The sequence below is a fragment of the Herpailurus yagouaroundi genome, unplaced genomic scaffold (genome assembly GCF_014898765.1).
Source record: "Herpailurus yagouaroundi ecotype Mexico unplaced genomic scaffold, PumYag 194, whole genome shotgun sequence".
NCBI classification, from domain to species: Eukaryota; Metazoa; Chordata; class Mammalia; order Carnivora; family Felidae; genus Herpailurus; species Herpailurus yagouaroundi.
The window spans coordinates 6,349,679-6,365,346 of NW_024412425.1; the positions used below are offsets into that span (position 1 = coordinate 6,349,679).

Sequence of the window (15,668 nt, forward strand, 5' to 3'; positions counted from 1 at the left end):
CCCAAGTAGGCTCCGTGCGCTCAGCCCAGAGCCTGACATGGGGCTCGAACTCACAAACCGTGAGATCATGGCCTGAGCGGAGATCGAGAGTCGGATGCTTAACCAACTGAGCCAGCCAGGAGCCCCTCAGCTTTCAAGTGCTTGATTCAGCCTTCGGATCCTGCACCTAACGAATGCTGTTCCGCAGGGCCCCCTGTCGGTGTTTTCGGCGAACAAGAAATGGACACCTCCTCGCAGCATTCACTTCACTGCAGAAGAAGGGGATTTGGGGTTCACCTTGAGAGGAAACTCCCCAGTTCAAGTCCACTTCCTGGACCCTTACTGCTCTGCTGCGGTAAGTGTGTGCCACCGTAGATGGGGAGCAAAACTTACTGGTATCTTTGCAAGCAGTCAAACAGGTCAAACAGAAAGAAAGCTGCCCAAACAAATATATCTGGGTGTATGAATGAATTTAGGGTTCCTCTCTGTAAAAAGACGGACCGTGTGAAAGGCCTCTCATGGGTCTTACTCGCCCAGAGAGCAACGGATTCATGCATGCGGTCTTGAAGCAGACTTATGCAAATACCTGTTTTGTTAATGCACTTGGGAACCGATCCAGGGGTTGGAATGAACAGAACACTGACCTTCATTTAAATCCTGCTGTGTGTAGCTGGCAGGAGCCAAGGAAGGGGATTATATTGTGTCCATTCGAGACGTGGATTGCAAGTGGCTGACGGTGAGCGAGGTCATGAAACTGTTGAAGGGCAAGGGCAAGGACGACGTGGAGATGAAGGTCGTGAGCCTCCTGGACTTCACCTCGTCCATGGTGAGTGCTCACACCCCGACAGGAAACAGCAGCGCAGAGTGGGGTTGGTGTGAGTCCAGCCCCACTGTGCCAGCAGACCCTCCACCACCTGCCCCAGACACCCTGGGCCAGAGATCACTGGAAAACTAAAAAATGCTGTACATAAAAGAACCACTTATTTTTCTGATTAAGTTATTTGTTACAAAAGTCATATGTACTTATGGTAAAAAAAAAAAAAAAAAAAAAAAAACTCAAATGCTACAGAAGGGCACGAGACGATGTGTGGAAGTCCCTCCCCTCAGAGGCAGTGCTGGCTGTTTCCCGTGAGATCTTGGGAAGTGTTTGATGCCTGTGCAGCCTTCGTGCTCCCTCAGCAGGAGGAACCGTGTACATTCTCTTCCACACTTGGTCACATTTAATTATGGGCCTTTGGCTCTTCCCTCTATGACAGGGTTCGTTCTTCAGGTGTTGGCAGGGCATCCTGTGTGTAGGCCCTTCCTAGGTGTTGGAGCTCCAGCTAAACCAGGCTGATGAGGTCCCTGCCCCCAGTATGCTGGCCCTAAATAAGCAAATAAGTGGTTGTGATTTTTGACAAGTGTGGTACAGCAAATGAACTGTGTATCGCGACAGAACGATTGGAGGCGGGGAGAGGCTCCTCTAGGCAGGGCTTGCACAGAGACGTGAGTGACAGGGATGAGCCAGCCATTTGAGGAGGCGCGAGAGGAGCATTCTGGGCAGGGGGATCGACAGGTGCAGAGTCCCTGTAGCAGGAAGAGGCTTCTGCTAGAGGAACAGAAAGAAGGCCTCTCAGCCGGAACGTGGTAACAAGGGAGGGAGTGGCAGGAAATGAGATGGGAGGGAGGCAGGGCCCCACTGGCAGTGGTGGGAGTTTGGAAGCCAGTGAGCCTCTCAAGAAAGGGAGTGATGTGTATTTGAGAAGGACATCTGGTTGCCTGGAGGGTGGCCGCAGCGGAAGCTGGCTGTAGCACGTGTGCGGGCCAGCGACGTGAGCACCTTACACTAGGGTGGGTGACGACAGAGGTGGAGGGAGGTGCGTGCCCCTGAGATGTATCTTTGCAGGTAGAGCTGACAGGGATTTGTGGATGATCTGTGTAGAAAGCGTCGTGGAAAGGAAAATGGCCGCTCAGTTTGGGGCTTGAACAAAGGCGCCATTTTTTCGTAGTGATGGGGAACGGGGGCCAGGGGCGAGGGAGGTAGAGAAGAGAGAAAACAAAGAGATGTACCTTGAATGTTTCACATGTCAAATGTAGATGTGAAGTAGGCGGCTGGATGTTCAAATCTTCAGTGCAAGGGAGAAAAGTCAGACCTAGAAATATCTGAGAATCACCAACATAGAGATGATATTTAAAGCCGTTCAGAGACCAAATGGGAATTGCCCACGAGGGTCTGAGGGTCAAGGACTAATCCACGAGACACCGCAGGCATCTGGAGGTCAGTAAGAAGAGAAGTGGGAGCAAAGGAAGTTGCAAGGGAGCATTTGGAGAGATAAGATAAAGAAGTTTCTGGAATCAAGGAGAGAACGGTTGGTTGTGTAGGATACAGTTAAGAGGTGGAGAGGGAGGGAGGCGGAGCCGTGTCTATTATTATTTGGCAGCCGGACAAAAGGACACTTTTCATGGAGAGATGGCAACAGAACTCTGATTATCAAGGGCTGGAGAGTGAATGGATCCTGTGATTCCTTTGATAAGAAACGTCCAGAACAGGCTAATCCACAGAAACACAATGTAGACTAGCGGTTGCCAGGGGTTGGGTGTCAGGGAATGGGGAATAACTACTGATGGGTACAGGGTTGCTTTCTGGAGGGCGAGGACATGTTCTGAAATCCCACGGTGGTTCCACAACCCTGAATATGCTCAAAACCACAGAATGGTGTTAAAGTGGTGAATTTTATGGTACGTGAATTATGTCTCCATTTAAAAATGATGGGGCGCCTGGGTGGCTCAGTCGGTTAAGCGTCCGACTTCAGCTCAGGTCACGATCTCACGGTCCATGAGTTCGAGCCCCGTGTCGGGCTCTGTGCTGACTGCTCAGAGCCTGCAGCCTGTTTCAGATTCTGTGTCTCCCTCTCTCTCTGACCCTCCCCCGTTCATGCTCTGTCTCTCTCTCTCTCAAAAATAAATAAATGTTAAAAAAAAAATTAAAAAAAATAAAAATGAAAGAAGATGAAGTCGAGGGACTCAGTGAGCATCTTGGAGAAGGGATCATGAGAAATGGAGTTTTTAGGGGCAGATCCATAGAATTGCAGGACAAGGGATCAGGGTCCCAACCAGAAACAAAAGAAGTTTGTCCAAAAGAAGGATAAATAAAAGAGCTGGGCTCAGGGCCAGAGATGTCGTGATGGTGGTGGGGAGTTGCACAGCACAAGACGTAGCTGTACAAGGAGAAGGGCTTATCTTTCCATCCGATAACTTTGAACCAGGCCCATGTGAAAGTGCTGAGGTCGGAGTAGAAAAGCAAGGATTCGAGACTCAGACGTGCTGGAATGGACTTCTGGCTTTCCTGCCAGTGAAATGACTGACCTTAGGCCTCAGGGAATGGTTCTGAGCTGCAGGAAAATGGGGTGGGGGTGGGGGGCAGTGCCAGCATGGGATGCATTTCCATTCACAATAGGTGTTTAATAACCGTGATAGTTATTCTTTTCACCCGCAAGGCCTTAGACAATAGCAACTGAGCGCTGTTTTTAATTGCTTTTGTTTCAAACACAACCAGAGAATGAGAACAATAAAGCCCATGCCCTGGTTGGACTGGTGACCTGTTCCCCCACTCTCTGAATTGTGGGGACCCCCAGCACTCCTCCGTGGAGCGTTATTTGGAATACTACTGATGTAGCAGAGACCCCAGCCCCGGAATCAGGCTCTGTCTGCTACTAACCAGCTGTGTGGCCTTCGGCAAGTTACTACCCTCCTTGGGACTGTTTCCTCATTGGTATAAAGTGGGACGGGTGCAGTGGTTTCAGACTGGGCTCCGTTAATGCTGTGAGTCAGGGGGGTGCCCCAGGAATATTTGAGATGGGCAGTGGGGAGCATGCTGCTGGAGGCCAAGACAAAAAGGGAATGGCAGAAAGGGGGCAGACACTGGGGTGCAATCTGGGAGGGGGACATAGGAAAAAGGGAAGCTTTTCAAAGGCGGCGGTGGTGTAGGTGTGTATATAGATAATACAGCAAGCCTGTGTGCCAGGAGGCAGGAGTGCAGGAAGGCAGGCACACCCAGAGGGCGGGGGAGATCCAGGCGCACAGGACTGGTCTTCAGGGGCAGATGCTATTAAGGTAACACAGTATCAGGAGGACGTGTGTGGGGCGTCAGGAGACCTCCAGAAGGAATGAAGTTGCTAGGATAATGTAGGAGTGCCAGGGATTGAGGTGCCCAGTAGGGGTTTGGGGACAGGGTTAGAATGCCAAGGGAAGCCAGCTGGCTTGGTGGCTGTTCCCCAGTAACGTGCAGCCATTTGAGTGCAGGCCTGGGGGGAGGCAGAGGGTAGAGTTTCACTAGACTTGGCATTTGTTGGTTGAACTATGGCAGAGGATAGAGGGAATCTGTAAGGCAGTGGTTGTAAAGATGGAAAATGGACTCTAAGCAGGTTAAAGTTGAAAAATGTTTGCAGGCATCACATCTACATCCAGGACGGTTTGTTATTGGTTTTCATTAAAAACAGTGTGTGGTGTGTATGTCTTGTAGAGTATGGAGGGATTAAATGGCAGTTTTATAGATAAGAGGCATCTTCATCCAAAGGAGCCAGACTCCAGGGTGAATACCCTTCTTTATCGTCCCATCTCTCAAATCCCGATTTCTATTATGAACAGCGTACCCCACCACTTTAGATATGTTGTATGTAGATTTAAAGGCCTGGTCCCAGGGCCTGGAACACAGTAGATGTTCAGTAAACACTTGAACTTAGCAACCTCAGTGTCAGGCAGACCTTCGAAGCAGGCGATAACCTGCATGGAAGGTTACAGAAAGCAAGGATCTTCAGATGTCTTAAGTGAGCCCTGCGCGATCTTTTAAAAGTTAATAGTAGTGCTTCTGGGTACAGAGTTTCAACTGGGGAAGATGAAAGGGTTCTGGAGACGGTTGGTGGGGATGGCTGAACGACCGTGTGAATGTGCTCCGTGCCACCAAACTGTACCCTTTAATGTGGTTAAAATGGTCAGTTTTCTGTTATGTATATTTATTTCATCAGTTTAAAAGATAGGGGGAAAAGCTAATGAGCATCTTCACCATGGATTCTAGATGGTCAAGAGAACGGAGTTGATTTACACTGACTAGCATGGACTGAAGTCCAGTGTTCATTAGGTGAAGAAAGCAAGAGGCAGACCGGTGGGTCATGTATTCCTTTTAAGGAAGGACAATGGTCACTAGTATGTGCACACAATACCTGTATATGAACATTATCTCTAAAAGAATAGCAGAAATAGTGGTTACTTCAGGGGAGAGGCCTGGAAGCCAAGGTAGGAGGGATACCTTCTGTTCGGTATATACATTTTCATATTGTTGGCCATGAGCATGTATTACTTTTACAAGTAGAGTAAGAACCTTAAAAAGTGAGTACTGGTCCCTCGCCTAAATTACTACCAGTGAGTCTATTCCTTAAAAATTGTCCTTGTTTTGGGGTACCCGGGTGGCTCAGTCGGTTGAGCGTCCGACTTCAGCTCAGGTCATGATCGCACAGTTTGTGTATTCAAGCCCCACGTCGGGCTCGGTGCTGACAGCTCAGAACCTGGAGCCTGCTTCGGATTCTGTGCCTCCTCTCTCTTTGCCCCTGCCCCACTCACGCTCTGTCTCTCTCCATCTCTCAAAAATGAATAAATGTTAAAAAAAATAAAAATAAAAATAAATTGTTCCTGTTTTTAAGAACCTAATCCTATGTAAGTGTTAGTCACCTGGGTTTCAGAATTACATCAGCTTAATTGTTGAGAAGATGCCGTAAGAGCAGAATTTTGCCATCAATTGTTTAGCAGCTATCTGGAGGATTTCTAACACCATTTTTCTTCTTTCCTATGCGCAGCATAATAAGTGTGCGACATACTCCGTGGGCATGCAGAAAACCTACTCTATGATCTGCTTAGCCATAGATGATGATGACAAAACTGATAAAACCAAGAAAATCTCGAAGAAGCTTTCTTTTTTGAGTTGGGGCACCAACAAGAACAGACAGAAGTCAGCCAGCACCTTGTGCCTCCCGTCGGTTGGGGTTGCGAGGCCTCAGGTCAAGAAGAAGCTCCCCTCGCCCTTCAGCCTTCTCAACTCGGATAGTTCTCTGTACTAACGTGAGCAAACAGAAACGTTCAGGCTCCTAACGCCAACGTCTCTGGTGCTGACCACGCCTTCCTATCTGTGCCACAATAGAAAGTGTCTCAATATTCGCAAATCTCCTTTTCTCACCGGGTAAACTTACAACGGTAGGTCTTCGTGAATGCAAGTCACAAGAAACCTCTAGAAATTTCGGGGGGGGGGGGTGTCACCGTATTGCTGCAAGTTATTTATTATATAAAGTATTGTAAATAGAACAGCGCTGAAAATACGGCTATTTTTAATGGCTACAGTTACAGCTTGTTGTTACTATCTGAATTAAAGGGGGTTACCTCTATTGCTGTCCTACTTGTCATCGTGTGCAGGCTTAGGTAATAGATCATTCCTTAACTCAGAATTCAGATGACCCCCCCAATTAAGGCAGGTCAAGGGATTCTAATGATTGACTAAGGTAATATAACTCAGAAGTATTCCAAACAACTGCTTCCTAAGGGGAATTTGTGAATCTGAAATGACAAGATTTTATGATTATTTCTACGTAATATGAATGCTATTTCCAGATAAAGTCTAGTGCCAAATTTGTCACAACTTACTAGACAAAAACAAACCGCACAATCTGGGAGCATTGTTGCTTCTAGTTTGATGTCATTAACCAGCTGCTAACACGGTAGCAGTGTTAGATGGGGATGCTATCTACAAGGTAGACGATATACTGTTTGATACTCAAAACATTTTTCTGTTTGTTTAAAGTAGGAAGTACATAATTGTATATTTTAAGAGTCTAAGATGGGTTGGAAACATTTTATCAGGTAAAGGTATAAATGATTCTAGTTTAAATCTCTGTTTGACCTGTTTTTACCCGTCTATCTCTCTTGCTCACAAGTTGGATGACACCATGATTCTAGTAAGATTCACAGTTGACATAGTTTAAGTTCTATAGCTAAAAAAAAAAAAAAAAAAAAAAGCATTGAAATCTATTTTTGAGAATTAATAAGAACTTAAATATTTTCTAGTGTGCAATATCAAAAGGGAAGCAACCACATTTGGGAAAGTGTATCTATCCACTGCTGTTAGGGCCATTTTTATATAAATATTTAAATAAACATATTCATTTGCCTGAATTAATGTTTTTAAAATTTTTTCCCACTTATATTTCACTCCTCTTTCAAACGGTTTCTACCCTAATGCACAAAACTTTCCTGTTGTTCGTCTTTTTTTTTTTAAATAATGACTGACACCACAAAACAGGATTTAGGGAGCTTTCAGGTTATCTCAGCATCTTTGAAAACATATGTGCATCTTTAATTGCATTTATTTTTTGAGTGGCTGATTGTACCTTTATATCCCCACCACTAGCTCTCTCCTCTCTGGATGCATCTGCCCCTGCCATTTACCTTTATATCTTCCCACTGTTGGGCTATACATTTGCAAACACATTCTTTACCCCTCTCATACACACTGGCTTTTTATCTTTAAAAGGGACTTCCAAACTCCAGGCTGTGTTCAGAAGGCATGCTCCGTGGCTATAAACAAACTGTAGCTACCAGGAAGGGGGAAGGAGGGTGGGAGGGAGGGGAAAGGAAGGAAAAAAAAGGCAGTACAACTGTTTGTTTACACTGGCAGCACCCTCAAAACATAGTGATATTAAGACTAGACTGGAAGAACACTGGGCCTGTCACCAGGAACAAGAGGCTTATGGTACACAGCATAGTGCTTCATTGTAGGTTTGTTTCCTTTAGAAGGTCACTTCTACCTTCTGAAACTTGATTAGACTTTTCCATGCTAGACAAGATCAAGGTTATATGTTAAAATCTGCCCAGGCTGGCTTTTTGCTGAATTTGAGAGTCCCAATTTAAACTCTTTTAGGAAGATCCCCATGGGCTCTCTTGCTCTCTCTCTCTCTCTCTCTCTCTCTCTCTCTTTTTTTAAAGACTTTATTTTTAAGTACTCTCTACATCCAACATGGGACTCGAACTCACAACCCTGAGATCAGGATTGGCATGCTCTACCCGTGAGCCAGCCAGGTGCCCCCCAGTGGGCCCTCTTTCACTAGCAGGATGAGAGCCGTGCTACCTAGAGCCCACTAACTCCACTATCTTAAACGCCTGAACCCAGAGAACAGGGCAGGGCAACTGGCAGCTTCCATTCAGGCCTCACCTCATTTTTCATTAGTTGCAGTGAAAGGAGATTTCTTTGTTCTCAACTTTTAAATATGCAAAGAAAACAAGATGCTGTAGCTCCTGGCTGCGGGAAGAGCCGTCACCTGGGCTGTGTGAAGAAGGCATGAATGTGCTGTGCCACTGCCTGTCCCACCACTGGCTCTAGTTCTCTGATGGAAGCATTACTGAGTTGCTGGATACTTGGGAACTTCTGAAGCAGAAGAGGGGCTTTAACTTTTCCAACTCCTGGGATCTGCTGCACAGTTCGAAGGAGGGATAGCTCAGGCATCAGAGTCCGTTTCTTACTGAGGAAAGGGTTCTTACTGGGCTCTTTGGTTTGTTCTTGAACCTAATCAGAAAGTAAAGGAAAAGCATGTGAGTACCCTCTAGAGGACTGGCAGTTCTCTTAAAGGTTGACAGAAATTTAGTTTTACTTTTTTTCCATTTGGTTCAGTTTGACTTACCACTACAAATGTTTTCATATACCACAAATCTAATTTTTCAGACATAAAAGATTATTATTTTTGCAAATTTTTTTTTTTTTTGAGAGAGAGAAAGAACACAAGCAGGGGAGGGGACAACAAGAGAAGGAGAGAGAGAATCCCAAGCAGGGTCCACACTGCCAGCACAAAGCTTGACACGGGGCTTGAACTCATGAACCATGAGATCATGACCTGAGCTGAAATCGAGTCTGATACGTAACCAACTGAGCGACCCAGGCGCCCCAGAAAAATTACTGAAAAATAAACCATATTGAGTACACAAAGGAGTAAGAGATAAAAATTTATTAAAATTTAAACTTTCAGGGGGAGGAGGCAAGATGGCAGAACAGTATGGGAAGTTTTTTGTATGTCTTGCGTCCATGAAATACAGCCAGACCAACACTAAACCATCCTGCACACCTAGAAAACTGATCTGAGGATTAACAGAACAATCTGCACAACCTGAACCACAGAATTCAGCAGTACTCACTCTAAACATCAATGGACTCCATGCTCCAATCAAAAGACATAGGGTACGGGGCGCCTGGGTGGCGCAGTCGGTTAAGCGTCCGACTTCAGCCAGGTCACGATCTCGCGGTCCGGGAGTTCGAGCCCCGCGTCGGGCTCTGGGCTGATGGCTCGGAGCCTGGAGCCTGTTTCCGATTCTGTGTCTCCCTCTCTCTCTGCCCCTCCCCCGTTCATGCTCTGTCTCTCTCTATCCCAAAAATAAATAAACGTTGAAAAAAAAAAAAAAATTAAAAAAAAAAAAAAAAAGACATAGGGTAACAGAATGCATAAGAAAACAAGATCCATCTCTGCTGTTTACAAGAGACCCACTTTAGACCTAAAGACACCTTCAGATTAAAAGTAAGGGGATGGAGATCTATCTATCATGCTAATGGTCAACAAAAGAAAGCCAGAGTAGCCATACTTCTATCAAGACAATCTAGACTTTCAAATAAAGACTGTATCAAGTGATGAAGAAGGGCATTATATCATAATTAAGGGGTCTATCCACCAAGAAAACCTAACAGTTGTAAACATTTATGCACCAAATGTGGAAGCACCCAAATATATAAATCAATTAATCACAAACATAACGAAACTCATCGATAGTAATACCATAATGGTAGGAGACTTCAACACCCGACTCACAGCAATGGACAGATCATCTAATCAAAAAATCAACAAGGAACCAATGGCTTTGAGTGACACACTGGACCAGATGGACTTAACAGATATATTCAGAACATTTCATCCTAAAGCAGCAGAATATATATTCTTCTCCAGTGCACATGGAACGTTCTCCAGAATAGACCACATATACTGGGACACAAATCAGCCCTCAGCAAGTACAAAAAGATCGAGATTATACCATGTATATTTTCAGACCACAACACTATGAAACTTGAAATCAACCACAAGAAAAAATTTGGAAAGGTAACAAATACTGGAGACTAAAGAACGTCCTACTAAAGAATGAATGGGCCAACCAAGAAGTTAAAGAGGAAATTAAAAAGTTCATGGAAGCCAGTGAAAATGATAACACCACAACCCAAAACTTCTGGGACGCAGGAAAGGCAGTCATATGAGAAATAGCAATCCAGGCCTTTCTAAAGAAGGAGGAAAGAGCTCAGATATACAACCTAACCTTATGCCTTAAAGAACTGGAAAAAGAACAGCAAATAAAACCCAAAACCAGCAGAAAACAGGAAATAATAAAGGTTAGAGCAGAAATTAATGCTATCAAAACCAAAAAAAAAACCAGTAAAACAGATCAATGAAACCAGAGGCTGGTTCTCTGAAAGAATTAACAAAATTGATAAACCACTAGCCAGTTGGATCAAAAAGAAAAAGGAAAGGACCCAAATAAAATCAAGAATGAAAGAGAAGAGATCACAACCAACACAGCAGAAATAAAAACAATAATAAGAGAATATTATGAGCAATTATATGCCAATAAAATGGGCAATCTGGAAGAAATGGACAAATTCCTAGAGACATATACACTACCAAAACTGAAACAGGAAGAAATAGAAAATTTGAACAGACCCATAGCCAGGAAAGAAATTGAATTAGTAATCAAAAATCTCCCAAAAAACAAGAAGAGTCTAGGGCCAGATGGCTTCCCAGGGGAATTCTACCAAACATTTAAGAAAGAGTTAACACTTATTCTCTTGAAGCTATTCCAAAAAATAGAAATGGAAGGAAAACTTTGACTCTTTCTATGAGGCCAGCATTACCTTGATTCCAAAACCAGACTGAGACCCCACTAAAAAGGAGAACTACAGACCAATTTCCCTGATGGACATGGATGCAAAAATCCTCAACAAGATATCAGCCAACTGGATCCAACAATACATTAAAAAAATTATTCACCACGACCAACTGGGATTTATGCCTGGGATGCAGGGCTGGTTCAGTATCTGCAAAACAATTCACATGATTCATCACATCAGTAAAAGAAAGGACAAGAACCATATGATCCTCTCAATAGATGCAGAGAAAGCATTCGACAAAATACAGCATCCTTTGTTGATAAAAACCCTCAAGAAAGCAGGGATAGAAAGATCATACCTTGAGTTCATATATGAACGGCCCAATGCTAATATCATCCTCAATGGGGAAAAACTGAGAACTTTCCCCCTAAGGTCAGGAACAAGACAGGGATGTCCACTCTAGCCACTGTTATTCAACATAGTATTGGAAGTCTTAGCCTCTGCAATCAGACAACACAAAGAAATAAAAGGCATCCAAATCAGCCAGGACGAGGTCAAACTTTCACTCTTTGCAGATGACATGATACTCTATATGGAAAACCCAAAATTTTCCACCAAAAAACTGCTAGAACTGATTCATGAATTCAGCAAAGTTGCAGGATATATAAAAGCAATGCACAGAAATCAGTTGCATTCCTATTCACCAACAATGAAGCAACAGAAAGAGAAATCAAGGAATCGATCCCATTTACAATTGCACCAAAAACATACCTAGGAATAAATGTAACCAAAGAGGTGAAAAATCTATACACTGAAAACTATAGAAAGCTTATGAAAGAAACTGAACAAGACACAAAAAAATGGAAAAAGATTCCATGTTACTGGATAGGAAGAATAAATATTGTTAAAATGTCGATACTACCCAAAGCAATCTACATATTCAATGCAATCCCTATCAAAATAACACCAGCATTCTTCACAGAGCTAGAACAAATAATCCCAAAATTTGTATGGAACCAGAAAAGACCCCGAATAGCCAAAGCAATCTTGAAAAAGAAAACCAAAGTAGGAGGCATCACAATCCTGGACTTCAAGCTATACTACAAAGCTGTAATCATCAAGACAGTATGGTACTGGCACAAGAACAGACACTTGGATCAATGGAACAGAATAGTGAACCCTGATATGGACCCACAAACATATGGCCACCTAATCTTTGACAAAGCAGAATATCCAATGGAATAGCCAGTGGAATAAAGCTGTCTTTATTCCATTTTGTCTCTTCAGCAAGTGGTGCTGGGAAAACTGGACAGCGACATGCAGAAGAATGAACCTGGACCACTTCCTTACACCATACACAAAAATAAACTCAAAATGGATGAAAGACCTCAATGTAAGACAGGAAGCCATCAAAATCCTTGAGGAGAAAGCAGGCAAAAACCTCTTTGATCTTGGCCGCAGCAACTTCTTACTCAACACATCTCCAGAGGCAAGGGAAACAAAAGCAAAAATGAACTACTGGGACCTCATCAAAATAAAAAGTTTCCGCACAGCAAAGGAAACAATCAGCAAAACTAAAAGGCAACCGAAAGAATGGGAGAAGATACTTGCAAATGACATATCAGATAAAGGGTTAGTATCCAAAATCTATAAAGAACTTATCAAACTCAACACCCAAAAAACAAATAACCCAGTGAAGAAATGGGCAAAAGACATGAATAGACACTTCTCCAAAGAAGACATCCAGATGGCCAACCAACACATGAAAAAATGCTCCGCATCACACATCATCAGGGAAATACAAATCAGAACCACAATGAGATACCACCTCACAGCAGTCAGAATGGCTAACATTAACAACTCGGCAACAAGAGATGTTGTTGGTGCAGCCACTCTGGAAAACAATATGGGCGTTCCTCAAAAAACTAAAAATAGAACTACCCTATGACCCAGCAATTGCACTACTAGGTATTTATCCACGGGATACAGGTGTGCTGTTTCGAAGGGACACATGCACCCCCATGTTTATAGCAGCACTATCAACAATAGCCAAAGTATGGAAAGAGCCCAAATGTCCATCAATGGATGAACACACTGGAGTATTACTTGGCAATCAAAAAGAATGAAATCTTGCCATTTGCAACTACGTGGATGGAACTGGAGGGTATTATGCTAAGTGCAATTAGTCAGAGAAAGACAAATATGTGACTTTACTCATATGAGGACTTTAAGAGACCAAACAGATGAACATAAGGGAAGGGAAACAAAAGTAATATAAAAACAGGGAGGGGGACAAAACAGAAAAGACTTAAATATGGAGAACAAACAGAGGGTTCCTGGAGGGGTTGTGGGAGGGGGGATGAACTAAATGGGTAAGGTGCATTAAGGAATCTACTCCTGAAATCATTGTTGCACTATATGCTAATTTGGATGTAAATTTAAAAAAAAAAATTAAATTAAAAAAACTTAAACTTTCAGAATGCTTAGGATAAAGCAATGAAAACATACTCTTGAGGAGCTCAAACATCTTCCTATCGTTCACTAATAAACGATTCAGTTGTATGGGATTAAATTAAACCTAAACTGGACCTGCTTGATACAGGACCGGGAGAAATCTTGTCTGTCAAAGAAGAAACCCAGTCTTCAGTTAGCAATGGATACAGGAAGGCAGACAATAGCATCCCATCAAGGGAAGAACAATGAAGGAGGGCATGTGGCACAGATGGAAGAGGGCTCTGTGAACTACACAGGGCTGCCTATATTATTTCAATTCGGTTCTCAACCCTGGCTACACATCAAAAGGGAAATTTAAAATCAATGACACAACAAAAATTGATGCTCAGGACCCACCCTGACATTCTGATTTTTAATTGGTCTGAAGTAAGGCTCATGTATCACTGTTTTTAAAAACTTTCCCAGGAGGAGTGCCTGGGTGGCTCAAATGTCTGACTTTGGCTCAGGTCATGATCTCACGTTCATGGGTTGAGCACACCCATCATGCTGTCTGCCAAAAGCTGGGAGCCTGCAGTGTCTCCCTCTCTCTCTCTCTGCCCTTCCCCTGCTTGTGCACTATCAAAAATAAATAAATGTTAGAAAACAATTTTTTTTTAAGTTTCCCAGGAAATTCTTGGGCGCCTGGGTGGCTCGGTTACACGTGGGACTTCGGCTCAGGTCATGATCTCACAGTTTGTGAGTTCAAGCCCTGCACAGGGCTCTCTGCAGTCAGCACAGAGTCCGCTTTGGATTCTGTCTCTCAAAAAATAAATAAACATTAAAAGCTTCCCAGGAAATTCTAAAGTACAGCCAAGTCGAAATAGTACAGCCAAGCTGAATAATCAGGGAGGACAATGGAGAACCAGGCTTAAAAAAAAAAAAAAAAAAAAAAAAAAAAGGATCATGTGGTTCTGGCTGCAGTTGCCCAAGGGTGAATAAGGATTCCTTTAGACTGGATTGATGGATGGCAACCGTAACAAGTGCAGCACCTAGAGTAAAAGATCCAGGAAGGTCAGGTGATAGTCTGTAAGGCAGCGTTCCTGCAGAGAAGTGGGAATCAGTACTTACTAACTGGATAATAAGGCAGGACGCTTCCATCTGGCTGGTCACTGGAAGCAACACCATCCCAAGGTCCAGCACAGTAAACTTCTGTATGGCCGAGAAGTATTGTTCACTCATCTGCGTTTTCTCAACGATCACGATCCCTTGAAGATTACTGGACTTCAGAGGAAGAAAAGAACAGTAAACCACTGTGTAACAAAACTACCTTGGGAGTTTAAGAAAACTACCAGTCCAAGAGTGCTTGGAATGGCCAATGGTTTTATATAAATTATTCCAAAGGAGGGGGGTGGGGGAGGCAGGTGGAAGTCAATTTTCAATTTCAGCTTCTTCCATTCAGTACTTACATTTCTAACCTGAACAAGCCTCTTTCTGTAGCCATTTCCTGCCACCAAATCAGCTTCGGTGACATAAAGAATGCAAGATCTGCTTGACACGTAAAAATCTACCGGTGTCAGGCCATCCTCAAAAACGATTTTAATTTTCCCTTAGAACATAGACAAGAAAAATGACTTCCGTGAGCGCTGGGCGAAAGGCGACAGTAGGTAGGGCGTTTTTAAAAAGTTTAGAAGAGGGCTTTTGCACAGGGCAGCCCACCGACCTTGCATCCCCTGCAGGAGCTTCGATCCGCGCCATTTCGTGTTGGCCACAATATGCCCAAAAGGCACGTGCATGGGACCTGTGCCCTCAGGCGCGTTCCTAGCCATCGGCTGTCTCGATCTGATCAAAACAAAACAAAACAAAACAAAAACAGAAGACGGAATTTGAGCTGGCTTTCCTGCACACGGCCCCACGTTCCACTGAAAGCCGGGACCTCTTTGGCAGGAGCCCATCTGCACTGTTCTTTAAAAGACTGGATTATTTCCCAAAATCTAAAACCCAGGAGATTCCTGTCTTGGTAGCCGCCTCCCTCAATCCCGTCACCTGCTGGGTCCTGATACTCCCGCTCCGTCTGGGTGGTGGCTCCTCAGTCCGGTCCTGGGCGGGGGCCGAGCCCAGCTAGACCCCACCTCAACCACAGCCAGAGGATCCGGCACCTTTACTTGCAGCGCGCCACTTCCGGGTTCCCTTCGGTGAGCGGACCAGTTTTTCATTCTGCCCGCCCTCCGCCTCCCACGGCGTCGGATAAGCTATGGCGTCAAAGATCGATATCTGATCCGACCAATAAGAGAACGGACTACGCACTGTTTCCACCCCGGAGAGC

The 15,668-nt window shown here is 44.1% G+C and overlaps 2 protein-coding genes across 6 annotated transcripts in view; one reads left to right on the forward strand and one right to left on the reverse strand.

Annotated features, from left to right (window-relative positions):
- Window positions 1–7,173, forward strand: part of RHPN2 (rhophilin Rho GTPase binding protein 2) — a 60,985-nt gene extending 53,812 nt beyond the window's left edge. The window contains exons 13-15 of the mRNA XM_040446228.1: window positions 188–334; window positions 650–805; window positions 5,808–7,173. Coding sequence (XP_040302162.1) covers window positions 188–334; window positions 650–805; window positions 5,808–6,068 — 564 coding nt within the window. The 3' untranslated portion in view covers window positions 6,069–7,173. The remainder of the gene's footprint in view (window positions 1–187; window positions 335–649; window positions 806–5,807) is intronic.
- A 472-nt stretch (window positions 7,174–7,645) lies between these two features.
- On the reverse strand, window positions 7,646–15,585 carry FAAP24 (FA core complex associated protein 24). Of its 5 annotated transcripts, none has more exons than XM_040446233.1 (5): window positions 15,502–15,585; window positions 15,066–15,184; window positions 14,812–14,951; window positions 14,474–14,626; window positions 7,646–8,560 (listed from the first exon to the last, which is right to left on the reverse strand). In XM_040446233.1, the coding sequence occupies exons 2-5, from the start codon at window positions 15,169–15,171 to the stop codon at window positions 8,312–8,314; spliced, it is 648 nt and encodes a 215-aa protein (XP_040302167.1). In that variant the 5' UTR covers window positions 15,172–15,184; window positions 15,502–15,585; the 3' UTR covers window positions 7,646–8,311. The 5 variants fall into 5 exon arrangements, with proteins under 5 accessions (XP_040302167.1, XP_040302163.1, XP_040302166.1 ...); XM_040446229.1 differs by having other exon boundaries at window positions 15,389–15,555; XM_040446232.1 differs by having other exon boundaries at window positions 15,406–15,502.
- Window positions 15,586–15,668: the final 83 nt, after the last annotated feature.

What these genes read in the sequence shown, in the direction of transcription:
- FAAP24 (XM_040446233.1), bottom strand. Translation starts at nt 15,171, where the DNA reads ATGGCTAGGAACGCGCCTGAGGGCACAGGTCCCATGCACGTGCCTTTT. An exon ending in GGCTTGTTCAGGTTAGAAAT is followed by an intron (nt 14,627 to 14,811) that starts GTAAGTACTGAA and finishes CTTCCTCTGAAG; the next exon opens with TCCAGTAATCTTCAAGGGAT. An exon ending in CCTGCCTTATTATCCAGTTA is followed by an intron (nt 8,561 to 14,473) that starts GTAAGTACTGAT and finishes CTTTCTGATTAG; the next exon opens with GTTCAAGAACAAACCAAAGA.